Genomic DNA, 22,950 nt, shown 5'->3' on the forward strand with positions numbered 1-22,950 from the left:
GCCAGAGTCTTTTTGTGCCCCAATCTCAGAAGTGACATCCCATCAGTGTTGCCATGTTGTGTTGGTTGGAAGCAAGTCACTAGGCCCAGGACACACTTCAGGGGATAAGTCTCCACATTGGTATAAATCCAGGAGGTGGAGGTCTTTGGGAACATATGACAATCTACCCACCATGCAGGTCTCACCCTTTTTCAGGACATTGGTCTTAAATACCACAAGACTCTGAAGATGTCTCTCTGCTTCCCAACACAGCCCACAATCCATAACACCAAAAGACTCTCAACAAAATTCCTCTGCAAAAGATCTGACATGTGAGTAGAAATGGCCACTGATTTGGTATTTCTGCAGACCCCACCATGTTGCTTCAGGACATGAAGCTAATATAGTTTCTCTTCTACCACCAGGGTCCCTCCATTGACATCACACCAAGCTGAGCCTTTCTGTGCACAAATTTAACAAATGCCCCCGGTAGTTTCTCATTTCTGCACATTGAGAAGAATTCATTTGTCCTCGAATGTATTTTCTTTACATTACTTTGTGTTCACAAATACTAATATTTAAATAAATGGCCTGTTGAGGGGCACCTGGGTGGCTCAGTCGGTTAAGCGCCCGACTTCAGCTCAGGTCATGACCTCGAAGTTGGTGAGTTCAAGCCGCGCGTCAGGCTCTGTGCTGACAGCTCAGAGACTGGAGCCTGCTTCAGATTCTGTGTCTCCTTCTCTCTCTGCCCCTTCCCCACTTATGCTCTCTCTCTGTCTCTCAAAAATAAGTAAATGTTAAAAAAAATTTTTTTAAATAAATGGCCTGTTGGTTTTTTTCTGGGTGACAAAATAAATTGTGTGAAAATATTGGTCCCTCACAACCTGCCACAGCCTATCATGTGGTTCTCCTGGTTCAGAGGACTCTGGATGAGTAACTCAGAGAATGGTTTATCATTAACTGATGCAAAGAAAAATCAATTAATCCAAGATGGTGACCAACCCTGGCCTCTGCCACACCCACCTGAGAGATCAATAATTAACCATCCATGAGCAAAAACACCTCTGGGAGAGCTCAGGAGTCTACTTAAGAAACTTCAGCAAACAGTGACTAACCACACAAAAGGGAATAACCTGAGAATAAGGTTAACACAAGAATAACTACACAAAAGGGAAGAAAGAATAGCTTCATTTTGCCTGCATCATTCCATCCCTCAGCTGGCACTGCTCAGCACCAAGAGGGTATTCATCAGCCAGAAGAGCTCCTCTCAAAAGGAAAGGGAGAGTAGGGTGAGTGACCAGTTTGCCCAGAGGTTCAGGGCTCTGCACAAAGGACCTGCTTCTGGTATACCCCACCCAGAGAATGGCAAAGCTTGCACATATAGATGCAGCTAGAAACAAGGAAGAAGTGTAAGCACTACCAATATCAACCACAAGCAGGTATGGTAATGGCATAAAAATAGACACAGAAACCAATAGTACAGACTCAACAGCCCAGAAATAAACCCCTGCATATATAGTCAACTAATATTTAACAAGAGAACCAAGAACACTCAAGGGGGAAAGGATATTCTTTTCAAAAAATAGTGTTGGGAAGGGGCATCTGGGTGGCTTAGTTGATTCACTCTTGATTTCAGCTCATGTTTTGCAAGATGGAGCCCCGTGTTGGGATCTGCACTGAAAGCATAGAGTCTGCTTGGGATTCTCTCTGCCTCCCTCTCTGCCCCTACTCAACTCACACTCTGTCTCCAAAAAAAAAAAAAAAAAGTTTGGAAAACTAAATTACTACCTGCAGAGGAATAAAATTGGACCCTTATCTTACACTACTCACAAAAACGAACTTGAAATGGGTTAAAGATTTAAACAGAGGACCTGAAAACATAAAACTCCTAGAAGAAAACATAGGGGAAAAAACTCCTTCACATTGGTCTGGCAGCAATTTCCTAAACAGGACACCAAAAGCACAAGCAACAAAAGCAAAAATAAATAAGTGGGACTACATCAAAGTAAAAAGCTTCTGCACAGCAAAAGAAACAACAAATGCAAAAGCAACCACGGAATGGGAAAATGAGAAGACATATTTGGAAATCATATATCTGATAAAGAGTTAATATCCAAAATATATAAAGAACTCACACAACTCAAGGACTAATAATAATAATAATAATAATAATAATAAAAAATAATTATAAATGGGCAGAGGAACCAAGCAAGCTGTTTTCTAAAAGTAGACTAACAAATAACCAATGGGTGCATGAAAGTGCTTGACATCACTCATCATTAGGGAAATGCAAATTGAAACCACAATGAGATATCAACTCAGACCTGTTAAAATTATTGTCTTCAAAGACACTATAACAAATGTTGGCAAAAGTAGAGAAAAGGGAACCCATGTGCACTTTTGTGGGAATGTTCATCAGTACAAACACGATGGAAATGGTATGTGGGTGTCTCAAAGTATTGAAAATAGAACCAGCATATGATCCAGCAACCCCACTTCCAGGTATATTTTCAAAAGAAATTAAAACAGAATCTCGAAGAGATATCTGTGCTCCCATGTTCATTGCAGCATTATTCACATTAGCCAAAATACAAAAATAATCTAAATGTCTTTCAACAGACAAACAGATAAAGAAGATGCAATATGTATCCATACACACAAAAGAGAATATTAGTCAGCAAAAGGAAAGAAGTAAATTTGGGGTGCCTGGGCGGCTCAGTGGGTTAAGTATCCAACTCCTGATCTTGGCTCAGGTCATGATCTCATGGTTCGAGTGTTCAAGCCCTGTGTTGGGCTCTGCAATGACAGCATGGAGCCTGCTTGGGATTCTCTCTCTCTCTTCCTCTTTCTCTGCCCCTTCCCTGCTCACTTGCTCTCTCTCTTTCTCTCTCAAAAATAAATAAATAAACATTTTTTAAAAAGAAAGAAACAAGCAAATTCTGCCATTTGCAACATAGATGGACCTTGAGGACATGATGCTAAGTGAAATAAGTCAGAGAAAGACAAATACTGCATACTCTCTCTTATATGTGGAATCTAAAACAACCAAACTCAAACAAACAAAAAGTAAACAACTGGTTACCAGGGGATAGAGGGTAGGGGAAATAGGGATATGTTGGTCAAAGGGCACAAACTTTCAACTATCAGATAAATAAATTCTGAGGATCTAATGTACAGCATGATGACTGTACTATATCATATACTTGAAAGTTGCTGAGAGAGTAGATCTTAAATGTTCTCACCACAAAAAAGAAATGGTACTTACGTGATATATGGAATTGTTAACTAACTCTGTGGTTGTAAATCACTTTGCAATATATCAGTGTATCAAATCAATACACTGTACATTTTAAACTTACACAATGTTGTATGTCAATTATATCTCAATAGAGTTGAAAAAAGAAATATATCAACCTTAGGATATAATGATGATAATGATATCTATATTTATTGAGTTCTTACCATGAGCATATTGTCTTTTTATTTTTACTTTTCTTTAAATTATTTTGTTAATGTTTATTTATTTTTGAGAGAGAGAGAGACATGTATGAGTTGGGGAGGAACAGAGAGAAAGGGAGACACAGAATGCGAAGCAAGCTCCAGGCTCTGAGCTGTCAGCACAGAGCCCGACGTGGGGCTTGAACTCATAGACTGCGAGATCATGACCTGAGCCGAAGTCGGACACTTAACCGACTGAGCCACCCAGGTGCCCCCCCCTTTTTAATCCTAGAGTCTTTTTAATCCTAGAGTGCTTCCAGCTAAATATTACTTAAAATGAAGGATCAGAGGCCATCAAAGTTATAAAAATATATCCCAGTGCACTCAGCTAATGAGTCAGCTGATGGTGAAGCCAGAGCTGATGTTACAAGTCAAATTTTGGCCTACAAAGCCTATATGTTGGAACTATACACTGGCCTGTCAAGATACTACAACAATCTGCCCTATCGATCCCTTACTATATCCTAAATTGTGTTCTATCATTACATTTGATGATATCTTCTCAATCAGCCTCTCATTTAGATACTCTTATTATCATAACTCTACAGATAAGAAATTAAATAGAAATGTGTTCTGTATCATACTCAAAGTCACACTGTTTTTAACATCAAGTTACTTATAAATTTCTGGAATGTTTATTTAAATTAACTTCCTTAATGTTATAATAAGAATTACCATACACCATCTGACTGGTCCATGGCAAAATTATATATAATTATTGCATGGCCTCAGAGGATAAACACTGTTGCACTTAATTTGCTGCTGAGGATTCTGAGGCTCAGAAAAGAACTTTGACTTACTAATTTGCAAATTTTTGAGCCAATACCAGGCCATGGAGTATTTTCCTATCCCACATTTTTTTCTATTATCTGTGTTTCCTATTCTTTTTTGGGTTTTGGGGTGTTTTTCTTTTTGATGTTTATTTATTTTTGAGAGAGATACAGAGTGTGAGCGTGGGAGGGGAAGGGGCAGAGAGAGAGGGAGATACAGAATCCAAAGCAGGCCCCAGGCTCCAGGCTGTCAGCACAGAGCCTGATGCAGGGCTCAAACTCATGAACAAGATCTTGACCTGAGCCGAAGTCAGACACTCAGCTGACTGAACCACCCAGTCTCCTTCTGAGTTTCCTATTCTGATCAAGTGTTGTCACACCACATTTACATGGCTGTATGAATCTTCCAGTCTTTTCCCATGCTCAGCACTCTTCTAAATCTAAACCTAAAAACAAACAAACAAAACCAAAGTGCTGCCACTGGGTACAGTCTACCATCTGACAAAAAAAGCGGCATCACTTTCCCCCTTACCAAGTTTCTTTGGCCATCACTTAGGTCTGCATAAATGGATAGGCAAATATAGTAATGTGGTAATTTTTCTTGGATGGTAACTTCCCGCTAACTGTTTTGGCTTCATCATCTGTCAATTTCATGCCTTTCTCCAATATCAAGTTCCTTATCCATGTAGTTGATAGATGATTTACCATAGAGGTAAAAGACAGGGTAAATTAAAGTAACTTTTGGACAGGTTTTCAGAGAACCAAGATTACTACCAATAAACTACGTATGACATTTCTAAGGAAAGATGGATACCAAATGGAGCCCAAAGACTGATTTATCAATGACAGAAGACAAGACGGGAAGGCAACAAAGTGAAGTCCTAAACAGGCTGTTTGTTACCAGACAAAGAAAAGAGCTCACCTTTGCTGACAACATAAACCTTTGCTGCTGAGGATTTTTTAAAAAGGAGGACAAAGTACAATTTATTTATGATGAAATTTGTGACTTTATAATCCTCAGACACCATTAGAGCCACTCATCTACTGGAAATAGGATTCCCAGACTTAGATCTCGGTTGTACATTCCTAAACCTATATTTAAAACCACCTTTATTTTATGAGCTCATTATGCAATATTCCAACTGCACACAACTTATTACACACCTTTCTCCTCATGTTATAATTTAACTTTCAGGGTTCGGGCAAGAAAAAAAATCAATGGATTATTTTAATAAAGAGAATTAAGTGTAGGTAGTTGAGTAAATAGCTACTTCAGGAGAAAGCAAAAGATGGGAAAATGTGGTGACAGATGGAAGCCAATAAATACCAAGGGCTTAGGGTTTTTAGAGGTAGGAGTGAACTTTACTTAATTTTAGAGTGTAATATAATTTGCTGACCATTATTAAAAATATGTAACAACGCGTTTTTCATTTTTTTAATGTTTCTTTATTTTTGAGAGAGATAGAGACAGAGCATGAGTGGGGAGATGGGGAGAGAGAGAAGGATACACAGAATCCAAAGCAGTCTCCAGACAGAGCTGTCAGCATAGAGCCCAATGCAGGGCTTGAACTCATGAACTGTGAGATCATGACCTGAGCCGAAGTTGAGCACTCAACCGAGTCACCCAGGCGCCCCCAAATTATGCAACAACTCTTAACTGTAGAGAACAGACTGAGGGTTGCTGGAGGGGAGGTGGGTGGGGGGATGGGCTAGATGGATGATGGGTACTAAGGAGGGCACTTGTTGTGATGAATCACCGAATTCTACACCTGAAACTAATATTGCACTATATATTAACTAACTGGAATTTAAGTAAAATTTTGGAGGAAGAAAAAAAAAAAATATATATATATGGAAAACAAAGCAGGGATTTCAAGAGACCCACTCTAGCATTACAAGATAAGTATAGAAGGATGAGTTTGGAGCAGAAAGAGTTAACAACCAGCACAAAGGAAAAGCTTATAGTGTTGAAGGACAATATATTTGAAGAAACCCATTGCTACGAGCTACAGTACGTTTTTTATAACTTAGACTTTTGAGCTTGATCTCTTTAGCAACTCACAACTAAACCATCTTGGGTGCTTTTCAAAAAATCCTCATACCTAGACACACACCTGTCCAACTAAATCAGAATCTCTGGTGATGAGACTCAGTCATCATTAGTTATAAAACTTCTCAGCGTATTCTATAAAATCCATGATTAGGGGGTGCCTGGGGGGCTCAGTCGGTTAAGTGTCCACCTCCAGCTCAGGTCATGATCTCACCATTCATGAGTTTGACCCCACATTGGGCTCCGCACTGACAGTGCAGAGGCTGCTTGGGATTCTATCTCCCTCTGTCTGTTCCTCCTCCACTGGTGTGCTCGTGTTCTCTCTCTCTGTCAAAATAAATAAACTTAAAAAAAAAATCCAAGATTGAGGACCAGTAATGGCATATTTAGACATTACCCGGATAAATAGCTTTGACAGATGCAAAATTTGTATGGAAAATAAACAGAAACCATGGGAAAGGATATAAATTTTAAGTATATAAAAGGTAGAATGCACCCTGGATACCAGGGTCATTGAGGAGAACTTCTCATGCATTCATTATGATGTACAAAGTGTCCCAGAATACTCCTCCAATCCAATTAAAAACAAATTTTAAAAAATAGTATTCACGTATGAAACATGAAGAGGAATGAAAACCATGAGACGGAAAAAATAATGGGGCCCAGAAAGCAGTATTTGCTGATCTACATGTTTGGTTTGGCTGATTTTTTCAACACACACTTCAAAAAGGAATGCACACATACTGAGATTAACCTATTCTTCTGAGTGACCTCCATAGGGCACTCTTGATGTCCCTGTTCCTCAAGCTGTAAATGAAGGGGTTCAGCATGGGGGTGACTACGGTGTACACAACTGAGGCCACCATATCCTTCCTGGGAGAAGGCAACAGTGCTGATCCAAGGTATACTCCAATAGCCGTTCCATAAAATAAGCAAACAACTGACAGGTGAGAGCCACAGGTGGAGAAGGCTTTGTACTTCCCACCTGTTGATGGGATTCTCAGAATGGAAGAAACAATTTTATAGCAAGATAAAAAGATCCCTGAGATAGGGAGAAAGCCAGAGATGACACCAACAAAATACATGACTATGTTATTGGTGAAAGTGTCAGAGCAGGCAAGGTTGAGGAGTTGAGAAGGGTCACAGAAGAAATGAGAAATTTCCACATCCTTGAAACAGGAAAGTTGCAACACGACTAAATTGTGCAACTGGGAGTCCAAAAGGCTAACACAAAAGGACACCAAAACTAAGAAGCCACAGAGATGTGGGTTCATGATGACTGAGTAGTGTAGAGGATGACAGATGGCCACAATCGGTCATATGCCATTGCAGTCAGAAACATACCATCCATACATCCAAAAAGGGTAAAATAGTAAATTCAAAAGGATAAAATAGTAAATCCAAAAAGGATAAAATAGTAAAGGATAAAAATAGTAAATTCTCAAGATCCATCAATTCCAGGTATATGCCCCCTAAAATTTAAGGCAGAAACTCAAATAGATTCTTGCTGAAGTTCATCCCAGCATTAACCACAATAGCTGAAGGATGAAAACAGATGAAGAGATAAACAAAATTGGATATATACGTACAATGAAATATTATTCAGCCTTAAGGAATGAAATTCTGATACATGCTGCAACATGGTTGAATCTTGAAAACATGCTAAGTGAGATAAGTCAGACACAAAGGGATAAGCACTTTATGAGTCCACTTATATGAGGTACCTAGAACGGGCAAAGTCATAGACACAGAAAGTAGAATAGGGGTTTTCAATGGTTGGGAGAGGGGGAATGTGGAATTTGTTTAACGGGGACAGTGTGCTATTGGAAATGATGATAAAGTTCTGGAAATGGATAGTGGTGATGGTTGTACAACATTGTGAATGTTCTTAATACTACAGACTTGCACACTTAAAAATTCTTAAAATGGAAAATGTTATTATATACATATTGTGGAGATATATATCTATCTATACCTATATATTTGTACCCATCTCTACAATAAAATATAAATAAAAATAAAGTAAAGTAAAATTGTTGTAAATTTTTTTCAAAGTACATTCTCAGCCTCTTCCCCTGGAGATATTGACTATGTATGTCTGGAATAAGGTGGAAAGTTATACATTAACAAGAGCCCAAGGTGATACTTTTGATAAAGCTTACATTTTGAAACTCCCCTAGGGCAACTATTCTCAAAATAGTGTCCTAGAGACCAGCAAAATTTAGAGGTTGTGAAAAATCCAAATTATCAGGCCCAAAACCAGACATATTGAGACAGAAACTTGGAGACGGAACTCAAAAATCTATTTAAATAAAAGGGGCACCTGGGTGGCACAGTCAGTTAAGAGTCTGACTCTCGATCTCAGCTCAGGTCATGATCTTGCAGTTCGTGAGTTCAAGCCCCACAATGGGCTCTGTGCTAATAGTGTAGAGCCTACTTGGGATTCTGTCTCTCCTTCTCTCTGCCCCTCCTCTGCTTGTTCTCTCTCTGTGTGTCTCTCAGAATAAATAAATAAACTTAAAAAATAAAATAACTTAAAACCAAATCTAGTTAAACAAATATTCAAGGTCATCCTGGCACAGGCCAGAAGTTTGAGAACCATTACCCAAGTGACTCCTGGGATCCTTCATTACTCAGCCATCTGCCTGATGTGAATACTACAAGTCAGTTGTCTTCAGGAGGAGATCTAAGAAACACTGGAAAAATTCTTCCCAGAGAAAAGGGACCCAGAAGAGAGGTGTCACAGCTGGCCCCACTATTACTCTCCTAGGGATAAGGAATTGGCAGGTCAGAGACCCTTTCCTGTGTGGTCCCTGCCTATCAGGAGTCAAATTGATCAGGGAATGGAAAATCCATTGATCAATTTGTCTAACAAGCTTCACAGGGCGTTCAGTCCCCAGGGCCACCAAACCTGTAACATATCAACTTATAGTCACCAAGGCCCATGTATCACTCCCAAGATACCCATGCCTTTGCCAGGAAAAATCAGACACACGCTGCATTACATGCCTGGCTCTGTATCGCTTCTCTTTGGGGAAACAAATGTTTCTTCATTGCCCACCCTCCATGAGAGAACAAGATGCAGGGGAATCGGTCCCAGTGGTGAGCCCACATTGCCAAGCATGCATAGCCCAGTAAGTGTTGTGGGAAATAGAGAAAAGAGGTGTTGGGTAGAAAGGGCATTGGCTACTATTAAGCCTGTGGCAGGGACACCTCCATGGTATCCATGCAGGAGGAGCTCTAGGGGCCAATTTTTTGGAGGGTGAATGGCTACCCTACCATTGTTAGTGAGCTTTTACTTTGCTTGCATGGTATTTGGGTGGATGGTTGATGGAGATTATAGGGTTGAGGAGGAAGAGTTAAGCAGCCAGTCTGCTCTTGGATACCATAGCACTATCCAGGACCACACCGTGTAATGGCACAGTTACCAGTCGGAAGTGCACAAATGGATGCCCCCAGGTACTGATAGATTATTAGGTCTTTGACTGTGCAATATGGATCTTCTCTTATTCTTTACTCCTATCGCCTGGCCCCAAAACTCCAGAGACTTCACCTTCACTCAGACCAGATAAATCCTTTCTGAATCCTTCTTTACCACCTTCATTTGCTGGGGAACATACCCTGTTTCTCCGCAAGGACCTGTCCCTCCTCTTCCTTCTTCACCTTCATCTGTGGTCCTCATAGAGATATTCAAGAGTGAAGAGTCTGTGTTCCCTGGTATCTAGGGCTGCAGTGTATAAACACGTGCGCACGATGGATGTGGGGGGAAGAGCAAAGCACACAGGAAGGTCCAATGTCCAGTCCCCTCTTGACACCCTCCCCTTCAGCTCTGGAAACATTCTGGAAGACACTGATTTCCCATATCCCTTCCTCATAGTTTCACTTGATTCCTCTTGGGTGTCAAGTCTCACCCTTATCTAGAAACATGGAATCATTACTAAGACATGGGAACAATTTATTCACCTCTTCATCTTTGTTCTTCTTCCCTAAAATTGGTGACGTGGTCCCTTCAACTTTAATGCGGTGAGTATTCCCAACCCCATTCCCTTTGACCCTAGTTTGCCTGCCTTAAATCTATGTTTCACTCCAGGCACCAGGGAAAATCGTGATATGGATCATGTTACTCCTTCAGTCACAGTCCTTACATAGCCCCTATCCTTTTATCCATTGTTTTTTTTCAAGGTTCCCAGAGATGTGGCCCCCGCTCATCTCATCAACCTCATTCTTCACCATTTCCATGTCCCGTTTTGTGTTGCAACAAATTGCTAAGAGCACACTGTCCCATGCAGCTTTTTGCTTATGGGCTTTTTTCCTTGCTGCCTTCTCTGCCAGAAAAGCCCATGCTCAGTCATCAACCTAGACAACTCCTTGCCCACGGATCTGTTCCTCCAGGAATCCTTCCTTGACTGCATCACTTCAGGCTGTATTTGTGGTTCCTTTCTCGACTTCACTCTGAAGACTGCATTTACCTTAGCTTTTAAGTCACTGTATTACGATGACTGGTTTCTGTATCCACCACTACCCCTGAAAGGCAGGCTCCCTCAAGACAAAACCACACCATTAATCTTTGTACCCCCAACAGCTAACACTTAGCCTGTCCCAAAGTAATCCTTCTTGCAGAATGGCTTCCAGGACTTTTTCAGTGACTAACAGCCTAGTTCCATTCTTCTCTACATCCTGCCTGGCTCCACAAAATTGCCCACTAACACTAGATCCTAGAAACAGAATAGAAACAGAAGACCAACATGTATTTGGTGCATGAATAAAGGGGAAAGTATAAATGACAAATGGTTGTATCTTTCACCTCTAATTTCTAAGCTCTCGTCCTAAGATAAAATGTTTCTTCCTTTCTTTCTTTCTTTTTGCTGATCATAAATCTTTATTTTTTAATATGAAATTTATTGTCAAATTGGTTTACGTCAAACACCCAGTGCTCATCCCAACAGGTGCCCTCCTCAATGCCCATCACCCACTCTTCCCTCCCTCCCACCCCCCATCAACCTTCAGTTTATTCTCACTTTTGAAGAGTCTCTTATGGTTTGGCTCCCTCCCTCTTTAACTTTTTTTTTCCTTCCCCTCCCCCATGGTCTTCTGTTAAGTTTCTTAGGATCCACATAAGAGTGAAAACATATGGTATCTTTCTCTGTATGACTTATTTCACTTAGCATAACACTCTCCATTTCCATCCATCCTTTTGTTGCTACAAAAGGCCAGATTTCATTCTTTCTCGTTGCCAAGTAGTATTCCATTGTGAATATAAACCCCAATTTCTTTATCCATTCATCAGTTGATGGGCATTTAGGCTCTTTCCATCGTTTGGCTATTGTTGAAAGTGCTGCTATAAACATTGGGGTACAAGTGCCCCTATGCATCAGCACTCCTATCTCCCTTGGGTAAATTCCTAGCAGTGCGATTTCTGGGTAATAGGGTAGATCTATTTTTAAATTTTTGAGGAACCTCCACACTGTTTTCCAGAGTGGCTGCACCAGTTTGCATTCCCACCAACAGTACAAGAGGGTTCCCGTTTCTCCACATCCTCGCCAGCATCTATAGTCTCCTGATTTGTTCATTTTAGCCACTCTGACTGGCATGAGATAATATCTCAGTGTGGTTTTGATTTGATTTGTATTTTCCTGATGAGGACTGACGTTGAGCATCTTTTCACGTGCCTGTTGGCCATCTGGATGTCTTCTTTAGAGAAGTGCCTATTCACGTCTTCTGTCCATTTCTTCACTGGATTATTTGTTTTTTGGGTGTGGAGTTTGGTGAGTTCTTTATAGATTTTGGATACTAGCCCTTTGTCTGATATGTCATTTGCAAATATCTTTTCCTATTCCGTTGGTTGTCTTCTAGTTTTGTTGATTGTTTCCTTTGTAGTGCAGAAGCTTTTTATCTTGATGAGGTCCCAAGAGTTCATTTTTGCTTTTAATTCCCTTGCCTTTGGAGATGTGTCAAGTAAGAAATTGCTGCAGCTGAGGCCAGAGTGGTTTCTTCCTGCTTTCCCCTCTTGGGTTATGATGGTTTCCTGTCTCACATTCAGGTCCTTTACCCATTTGGAGTTTATTTTTGTGAATGGTGTAAGAAAGTGGTCTAGTTTCATTCTTCTGTATGTTGCTGTCCAGTTCTCCCAGCACCATTTGTTAAAGAGGCTGTCTTTTTTCTACTGGATAGTCTTTCCTGCTTTGTCAAAGATTAGTTGGCCATACTTTTGTGGGTCCAATTCTGGAGTCTCTGTTCTATTCCACTGGTCTATGTGTCTGTTTTTGTGCTATAAGATAAAATGTTTCTAATCTATAAGAAACTCTTTCTTAAGATGAATGTGATAATTCATCATTTCATGACCTGCTTGAATCATAATCCGGTCCCTCTAAGAAATGGCTTTACTGAATTCTAATGCAGTTGATGATGTTGACACACAGCACCCAGGGAATATCCAGAATTGTGGGCATTTCCTGTGTACTCTGATCTTCTGCTCAAAACAGATCAGAATGCAAGGGAGCAAGCTACATCTATTAAAAGTCAAGGAAAATTTTTACAAACTATCATGCTTTAAAGATGAGTCGTGACCTTCTGTTTCGAATACCTCTCACCTGACCAGAAGCCACCAGAGGTGATTGCAAACTGCCCACCTACCAAGGGTCAGAACAAAGACGTTCATTCATACTTAAACAATTTGCCTACAACGTGACCATCTTTATCATTCCAGAGACACTCTTTGCTTTAGGGTTTTTGTGTTTGTTTTTTTTTTAGGTAAAATTGGTATGTAATATTATATTAGCTTAAGGTATATGACATAATGATTCATCACATTGCACATATAATATTTGACATATTACCACAATAGGTCTAGTTAACATCTGCCACCACACATAGTTACAAAAATTTTTTTCTGGTGATGAGAAATTATATGATCTATTTTCTTCTTTTTTAAATATTTTTTATTTATTTTTGAGAAACAGTGCACTAGTGAGGAAGGAGCAGAGAGAGAGGGAGACAGAGAATCTGAAGCAGGCTCCAGGCTCCGAGCTGTCAGTACAGAGCCAGATACAGGACTGGAACTCATAAACTGCGAGATCATGACCTGAGCTGAAGTCAGACACTTATCCGACTGAGCCACCCAGGTGCCCCTATAAGGTCTATTTTCTTAGCAACTCTCAAATATACCATATAATATTATTAACTGTATTCATACTGCACATTATACCTCATGGTTTATTTGTTTTATAACTGGAAGTTAGTACCTTTTGACCACCTTCACCTATTTCAGCCACCCCTTCCCTGCTACTTTGGTTTTTATACCTAAGAGGACTGACAGGGATGACAGTCAATGGTGGCTTTTTTCCCTTTGTAGTTAGGGGCATTAAAGAATAGTAGATGTGCAAAAATACTTCTAACGAGACAAAATACAACACTGAAGATCATTTTATGATTTTATGCTGTTCAGCATCCTGGGTTATAGGACCCCTTCCTCTATATCTGGGTACAGGACCTCAGGACCTGAAACAAAGAGAGTAGGAGAGTAGGTGGGCTCCTCTTCTTCCCAGCCTCATTGAATCATCACCTGATTGTGAGTGCCGCATCTGACTCTCATTTTTTTGGGCTCCTGTGTCAACATCCTGGAGCAGTTCCTATGCTTTCCCCAGGTATTTGATGAGCACCATAGAGATTAAGTCTCAAAGTTCTGTTTGGGACCTTTGTAGTATCTAATGGTACTGAAATAGTGCAAACATTGATATCTACATTTTTGTTAGACATGTGTACCAATTCCTTAACTTCACAAATAAAGAGTATTTAGTCAAGCACCAAATGTTCAGGAGCGTCTGGCCTTGTTCCTGCAGGATGTTGATGGCTCCTGGTACACTAAGCATTAAGTATTTGTTCATGTGATTTATTATTTTGTGAAAACCTTTTCTTTTTTTCTTCCTTTATTTTTTACTTGAGGAGTAAACCTACATTCTACTCATCCTGCAATAGTCTGTCCAGATATGTGAGATACTTTCAAATTTTCTCACCTCTGAGACATAGTTGCCTGACCCTTTTTTGAGTCCCACACAAGGCAGATAATCCACATTAAGTTACTGTGCTCACCAGACCTCATGTTCCTCATTTGTGTTAGAGTAAGTTTGGGTCATGTTATTTAATGTCCAAAGTTGTTCTTGAATTTTTAGATTTGATGATTCTAAATAAAAAGGATAAATGAGGGCCCCAAAGGCCTATGGACAGGGATTGATCAACATTATTAAATGTTGCACATAAAACAGAATATAGGATGTCTAAATGCTGTAATGTTAAGGCCTTTATGCCCAATGCTTCATTTCAAGAAATAAAAAAGTAGACTCTAGAGTTTGTCTAGTGTCTATTTCATGTGCATTCCCTTCTTCAATCATCTAGCTGATGTGTTGGCAATATGGAACCAAGAAATAAAACGACTGTTTCAGAATTTTTACTCCTGGGATTTTCCCAAGACTCAGAGAATCAACCCATTCTATTTGGGCTCTTCCTGTCCATGTACCTGGTCACCGTGCTCGGGAATCTGCTCATCATCATGGCCGTCAGCTCTGACTCTCACCTCCACACCCCCATGTACTTCTTCCTCTCCAACTTGTCCTTTGCTGACATCTGCTTCATCTCCACCACCATCCCTAAGATGCTGGTGAACATCCAAACACAGAGCAAATCCATCACCTATGCAGGCTGCATCGCCCAGATGTATTTTTTCATGGTTTTTGGAGGTATGGACACTTTTCTCCTCACTGTGATGGCCTATGACCGGTTTGTAGCCATCTGTCACCCCTTGCACTACACAGTCATCATGAACCCGTGGCTCTGTGGCCTCCTGGTTCTTGTGTCCTGGTTCATCAGCTTGTCATACTCCCTGATCCAGAGTCTCTTAATGTTGCGGCTGTCCTTCTGCACCAACCGGGTAATTCCACACTTTTACTGTGAACTTGCTCAGGCCCTCATGCTTGCCTGCTCAGACACATTGGTCAATCACATCCTGCAATACATTGTGACTGGCCTTCTTGGCATTGTTCCCTTCTCAGGGATCCTTTTCTCCTATAGCCGAATTGCCTCCTCAATCCTGAGAATCCCATCAGCTAATGGGAAGTATAAGACATTTTCCACCTGTGCATCTCACTTGTCTGTGGTTTCTTTGTTCTATGGGACAGGGCTTGGTGTGTATCTCAGTTCTGATGCATCTTCCTGGAGGGGCATGATTGCCTCATTGATGTACACCGTGGTCACCCCAATGCTGAATCCCTTCATCTACAGCCTACGGAACAGGGACATCAAGAGGGCTTTACAAAAAGTTCTCAGGATAACACTCTATGTTCAGTGATGGGAACACTAGTCCTGGGTTTTTGAGCTGACAGTGGTAGCAGCAGGTGGCTGCTAAAGAAATCCTACCTCCTAATCACACTGAGTTATGCTTCTCACCCGTCCTCCATAAGTAAGTGACGTTGCCCAGAGCTGCCTTGCGAGTACTTTTTCTAGGTACTTCAACCTCTTATGTTGACTCCTCTGTTATCCTCAGTTCTACCCTCTGCGTCCCCTCCTTTCACTTTCCTATTACTGCACCTCACCTTGGATTTCCAGTCCTGGGGCCACTTATGCTACTACCAGTTCAGAACAGTTGCATGAGGATTATGAAAAGTAGTGCATTTTATCAATAACCATTGTTAGTTCTTATTAACTAAGCGCCTTTGGTGTGCTAGGCTGCAAGAGATGTCTGGAAAACAGCGCTGAAGGAAAAAAAAAAAAACACAGAAAAAAATCTTTGCCCTAATAGAGCATAAGTTCAGGATCTCAGAGTTTCTGATCACATTATGTGTCCAAACAGAATATTCACTGATGGATTAATTATTTGGCTATTAGCAAGGTTGAACGTTTCTCCAAATGTTTATTGAGTGCACTTCCAAAATAAGCTATAAAAATATATCACTAAATGTAGAAAAACTTCTGGGTCCAGAGTATCAGAATTGACCAGGCTCTGATACATCATTTGGTTCAGTTGCCTTGTTGTGCAGGTGAATTTACCAAGGACCCAACACAGGAGAACACACAGTGATAAAATGTGTGTGAAAGGAAACATGTCTTTAAGGATGATGTCAATTACTGGATTACAATTCAGGAGAGTAAGGACAGAATCACAGAATCACTACTCTCTAGGTATGTGATTCTGGGCAGCTTCAGCCGAGGTAGAGTAGGTTAGGACCAGTGGATCTTCTGATAAATGTTTGTTTTCCTATCTTCTTCACCATAAAGCAATTGGATAATGTGTTAAGTCTTTGGATGGTGGTGTTTGCCAAGGCACTGCAACAGGAAAGGCAAACATAAACACAAAAATATCCGTCCTGATAAAGATGAGTCGCTGACCACTCCAGGATGGAAGGAGTCTGACAGAATCTACTTTCCATCAAGTGGAGTCTTCAAGGGATAGCACCATTTTGAAAAACTATTTATGGATTTCCAAAAGGGGGACCCACCTCCCCCTTAATTTCTTTTAGGCTTTGTGTCTAAAAATAGATTTCATCTAGAAACTGGGAAAAGAATCAGGATATTCGATTGTGGTAGCCGACATCTGATAATTGCAGACTTGCTTTTTATATTTTGGGTTATCTAAGTCAACTGATATTCTTGATGTCTGCTCATCTATGATCTGTTACCACCACCACAGGTCTCTGTGGCTCATGGATCCCAGTCACCATTCTGGATTTGTTGGTCAATCACCCATGGTTAAGACTACTGCCATTTAAGTTTAGAACTCAAGATATTTGTGAATGTAGTTTAGAACTTCTGTCCAGGTATGGAGGTTAGCTAACTGAACCATATTAAAACACTCAAGAATTACAAGTTTGGAACAAGAGTAGAAATTTTGGATATCAATTGATTAAGACTGCCTTAACATTCCCTGCAGCTTGACTAAAGTTAAAACATGTTTCTTCCTGACTGCAAGGGCCTGACCACCCCTTTGTCATCAATTTTACAACCCAGGATGTCTTCCTTAAAGACCTGGGAGCCATCCTTTTGAAATATAATCGTCAATAATGTTAGCACCTTTATCTCCCAACCTCTTTGCATAGGAGGGTAGGCACTTAAGTTCAATAAGCAGCAATTAGCAAACACAGATAGACTAGCCACATCGACCAACCTCCCCCCAATATCTTCCACCCCTTTTCCATAAGCTCACCCCAGCTTGTAAAATCCTCCTGTCTTTTGTTCTGTGGAGTTGAGTTCAATCTCTATCCCTTACTGTAATAGTCTTGAATAAGGTCTTCTTTACCTGTTTGACTATGTGCAATGCAATTTTACTTGGACACACAATGAACGACTTTCTCTAGAAAGTCTCTAGAAATTTCTAACAAATTTCTATCAAAGTACTCTTTTGATGAAATTGCCCAGTGTTTTGCCTGTTTAAGCAAATAATATTGCGTCTTACAAAGGACTTCAGACTGGAAGAGGAACAAAACCCACTTTCTTGATGCATCAGTTTCATTTGGAACAAAATATCTGAGGTAGCTTGGTACAAAGACTGTCCATGACACTCAAAACATGTGAACTCACTCAGAAGGTAATGGTAGTAAAAGATGAATAGAGACTAACCTGATGGAGAGAACATCAGGAGAATTTAGATGGGTGTAAGAGAAGGCATCTTTTTTTTTAAGTTTATATTACTTACTTTGAAAGAGAGAGAGAGAGACAGTGAAAGCAAGCATGGGAGGTGCAGAGAGAGAGAGAGAGAGAGAGAGAATCCCAAGCAGGCTCCTCACCGTCAGCATGGAGCCTGATGTGGGGCTCCAACCCAAGAACTGTGAGAAAATGACTGAAGCTGATCAAGATTTCTTCACTTAACTGACTGAGCCATCCAGGTACCCCAGAGAGAGAAAACATCTTTAAGTTTCGATATTTAAGTGGAAAATTGGGTAAGAAAGGGGAAGAAAATTTTAGGCAGAGAGAATTAAGTGTAATGGTCTAGAGACTGAAAGAATATAGTCTGTTTAAAGAAAAATAAGAGGGGTGCTTGGGTGGCTTAGTCAGTTGAGGGCCCAGCTTTGACTCTGGTCATAATCTCACGGTTTGTGTCTCTGTGCCCCGTGCTGGACTCTGTGCTGATGGTTCAAAGCCTGCTTCGGATACTGTGTCTCCCTTTCTCTCTGCTCCTCCCCGGCTCCTGCTCTGTCTTGTATGTTTCAAAAATAAATAAACATTAAAACAATTTTTTAATTAAAAAAATAAATATAAGATATCCAATATGTCTGGGAATGCACGCTGGTGCAGCCACTCTGGAAAACAGTATGGAGGTTCCTCAAAACATTAAAAATAGAACTACCCTATGACCCAGAAATTGCACTACTAGGCATTTATCCAAGGGATACAAGTGTGCTGTTTTGAAGGGACACATGCACCCCAATGTTTATAGCAGCACTATCAACAATAGCCAAAGTATGGAAAGAGCCCAAATGCCCATCGATGGATGAATGGATAGAGAAGAAGTGGTATATATATACATATATACATACATATATACATATGATGTATGTATATATATACATACATATATACATATGATATATATATATATATATACATACACACACATACACACACACACAATGGAGTATTACTTGCCAATCACAAAGAATGAAATCTTGCCATTTGCAACTACGTGGGTGGAACTGGAGGGTATAATGCTAAGTGAAATTAGTCCGTCAGAGAAAGACAAATATCATATGACTTCACTCCTATGAGGACTTTAAGAGACAAAACAGGTGAACATAAGGGAAGGGAAACAAAAATAGTATAAAAAAGGAGAGGGGGATAAAACATAAGAGACTCATAAATATGGAGAACAAACAGAGGGTTACTGGAGGGGGTGTGGGAGGGGGGATGAGCTAAATGGGTAAGGGGCACTAAGGAATCTACTCCTGAAATCACTGTTGCACTATATGCTAACTAATCTGGATGTAAATTTAAAAAAATAAAATTAAAAAAAAAGATATCCAATATGTCTAGGCAAATGGTTCTCACACTTAGTGTGCAATAGAATCACCTGCTGGGCCTGTTAAAATACAGATGGCTGGGTTCCAGCTGTAGAGGTTCTGATTTAGCAGGTCTGGAGAGGGTATGAAAGTTGGCATTTGTAGTTTCCCAGGTGAAGCTGATGGTGCTGGTCCAGGGACCAATGAAGGACCTGGAAAGGGATAGGAGAGACTAACTGAAGGGTGTTATAGACCATGGCAAGGGGTTCGAATTGTACTCAAAGAGTAACAGAAAGTGACTAGAAGGTTTTAAGCAGAGAAGTCACAAGTTTTGACTACACCTAAGAAATCAATCTGGCTGCCATGTCCACAGGGAGAAAGTGACTATTGCGCACCCAATTAGGGCACTCTTGTAAGAGCAATAATACAATGTGACCATGAATTGTTTTGGAAGAATGGGAAAAGCAAATCATATCACTAAAACAGTGCTATACAGATCATTGAATTGCTTTGATATGAAGGCAAATAAAACAAAGACCTAAAATGACAAAATTTGGGGGGGGGGGTCTGAGTGACTTGAAAGGGAGGAGTAGGTCTCTCACTTGAAAATCTGAACAGCTATATTGTATGTGCTAGATGCTAGATGCTAGTGAATTTTGGCAGTGGAAACAAGAAGAGACTTACTAGTATGTCTGCCAACATGCAGTTAAAGCAACTTCCACTAATGGACCAGTGTTGGAATGTTTCTTAATTCTTCAGAAAACTCCTCTTCCGAGAAGGGCAGGAATAGCCTCAGTGTTGAACACTGAGGTCATCCCCATGAGCAATGCTTTCAAAATCCAATGAACAGAGGAATCCGTGGGGCCATGGTAAAACTTGTCACAAAATAAAGGGTTGGGTAGGGGGGAATGTTTATGGTTGGACCACTGACTCCAGAAATTTGAGGATTACAATAGCAGCAGCAGCCAAAATTGTCATTTTTAATGCATATTTTATTTACACCAAGGGTTTAATGTTTTAAAATAAACTTTTTAAAAGTGTAACACACATGGGGATATGTATGTTACCTTATTATCTCAAACTCTACGCTCCTTTTCTATCAAATATCTCTGCATTTGGATTTCCAGAGTTATTAAAAATTTCAATGGTGACCTCCCTGCTGCCCCCAGGGAGCACTGAATGAATGAATGCCCTCATTCTTCATCTCTTGCCCTTGAATTTTCCTTTTCATGAACCCAGCGTTAGGTTTGTAATTCAAAGAATATTTCAACTACTTCAGAACTGCCTTTAAAATTCTTTCAAGGAGCACCTGGGTGGCTCAGTCGGTTAAGCAACCAACTCTTGATCTCGGCTCAGGTCATGATCTCACAGTTTGTGAGTTCATGTGAGCCCAGTGTCGAGCTCTAGCTTGGCCTCCCAGCTGAGCATGCAGAGCCCACTTGGGATTTCTCCCTCCCCCTCTCTCTCTGCACCTTCCCCCTCTCAAAATAAGTAAATAAACTTGAAAAAAATGAAATAAAATGTTCTCAAATACATTTTATTAGTAACAAGGGGTCCCATATTGAGTTCCTTCTGAAGCCGACTCTGAGACAATGATTAGCACACAGGATGTTTACCAAGCAATGTTCCTAGAATCAACATCTGTGGAAGGGCATATGTGTAGTAAAGAATTTGGCCTCACCTAAACAGAGATGGCCTTTGTCCCAGCTCCTGGGAGGTAACCTTTAAATGCTTGAAAATTCCCTAGTGATAGAAGTGATTGGTTATTCGTGAAAGACCCCAGGTTATTCATGAAGGACCACACCTGATAGTTTATGCTAATGAAATGACTTAGGATGGGAACTGGCCTTGCCAAAAAGACCAGCCATGTGATTAAAGGGTTGGAGTGTTGGGGAAAGGGATATCAGGCCAATATAAGGAGGAAGGTTGGAAATTGGGTTCAACCTGATAGGCCATAATTCAACTACTCATGTCTATATAATGAAGCCTCAATAAAAATTCTGGACAATGGAGCTCAGGTGAGCTACCTGGTTGGAAATGGTCTTTGAGTATTGTCACACATATTGTCACCAGGAGGAGGTAATGGGTCTGGACTCCAAGGGAAGAGAACAACAAGAAGCTTCGCATATGGGAACTTCCATATGCCCTTCTTTGGCTAACTCTAACTTGTGTCTCTTTCCTATAAGCAAACTGCAATCATAAGCACACTGCTTCTTGAGCTCTGTGAGTCATTCTGGTGCATCTGAGGCAGTCCTCTCGGTTTGAATCATTCTAGCAAAGTATCGAATGTGAAAAAGTTCCCAAATTGGGATCCAACTGGTCTGATGTGAGAGTGGACCTAGGGGCTCCTGGACTTGCATCTGGTGTCAGAAGTGAGGACAATCTTGTGGTTTGGCAAATTCTTTGCAGCAAGGAAGGAAGCTGGAAAAAGTCGAGCCAAGATGAAGCCCATCAAAGATCTCCAACAACCAGCAGGGAGTTCTGGAGCTAAGATGATCTCTTAGAGTTGCCTGGAATTAGGGCAAAAGGACCAAATGTTTGCACCCCCACACCTAATCAGTCATCGGATGTGGGCGCCCCAAGGAGGCATGAGCTTGCTGAAGTAGATCCCTATAGAGGTTGATTGCTGAGGGCTGAGTAACACCCAACATTTCAAGCAACATGTCCCTTATTCCTGACACAAGATCTTTTTTTAAATTGTGGTAAAAGAACATAAAATTTACCATCTTAAGCAGTTTTCAGTACAGTGGCATGAAGTACATTCACACTGTTGTGCAGTCATCACCACCATCCAACTCTAGAACTTTGCTATCTTCCCAGACTGAAATTCTGAACCTACTAAACACTACCTCCCCGTCTCTCACTCCTCCAGACCCCAGCTCCCACCATTCTACTTTCTGTCTCTATGGATTCAACTACTTTATGAACCTTATGTAAATGGAAGTATACAATATTTTCCCCTTTGCGTCGGGTTATGTAATAGGACTGGGGAGAAGTTAGATGGAATGGGAAGGAGAATTATCAGGAAAATTGGGAATCACCTCTGTTCTGGTAGTTCCTCTCCCATCTATTCCTTGGGAACCATACATCCCAATGTTCCTAGAGAAGTCCCAGGAAACTTGATAACTGTTGACTCAAACTCAATATTAATAGCGTCCCATTTCAATTTCTTTTTTTTTTTAACGTTTTATTTATTTTTGAGACAGGGAGAGACAGAGCATGAACAGGGGAGGGTCAGAGAGAGGGAGACACAGAATCTGAAACATGCTCCAGGCTCTGAGCTGTCAGCACAGAGCCTGACGCGGGGCTCAAACTCACGGACCGCGAGATCATGACCTGAGCCGAAGTGGGCAGCTTAACCGACTGAGCCACCCAGGCGCCCCGCATTTCAATTTCAAAAAGAAATTAGTCATCCTACTCGCTCAAAAATCTGACCAAGAGCATTAAGGTGCCAACATGTATCAGACGCCTTGGTCCTTAAGGTAGGGTTTAGAACCTCCCATCAAATTTGTGTGTGGATGGGGCGGGGGAGAGGAATCTCAGGAAAAGTATAGAAACAATAAATAACAAGAGACAGTTATGATTATTTTGCATTGATAGAAACAAGACTGCTCATGACCAAGAGTCCTGCGTAATGCAAAAGGACAGTGAGAGGGATATATGGATATATACA

At 40.7% G+C, this 22,950-nt stretch overlaps 1 protein-coding gene and 1 pseudogene across 1 annotated transcript; one reads left to right on the top strand and one right to left on the bottom strand.

The window, feature by feature from the left end:
* Positions 1–7,046: 7,046 nt before the first annotated feature.
* LOC122234334 lies at positions 7,047–7,624 on the bottom strand (annotated as a pseudogene).
* Positions 7,625–14,701: 7,077 nt separating this feature from the next.
* Positions 14,702–15,637, top strand: LOC102962496 (olfactory receptor 7D4-like). Its single transcript, XM_007095834.2, has one exon. The coding sequence runs from the start codon at positions 14,705–14,707 to the stop codon at positions 15,635–15,637; it is 933 nt and encodes a 310-aa protein (XP_007095896.2). The 5' UTR covers positions 14,702–14,704.
* The last annotated feature ends 7,313 nt before the right edge of the window (positions 15,638–22,950 follow it).

The sequence above is a fragment of the Panthera tigris genome, chromosome A2 (assembly GCF_018350195.1).
Source record: "Panthera tigris isolate Pti1 chromosome A2, P.tigris_Pti1_mat1.1, whole genome shotgun sequence".
Taxonomy (NCBI): domain Eukaryota; kingdom Metazoa; phylum Chordata; class Mammalia; order Carnivora; family Felidae; genus Panthera; species Panthera tigris.

What these genes read in the sequence shown, in the direction of transcription:
- LOC102962496 (XM_007095834.2), top strand. Translation starts at nt 14,705, where the DNA reads ATGGAACCAAGAAATAAAACGACTGTTTCAGAATTTTTACTCCTGGGA.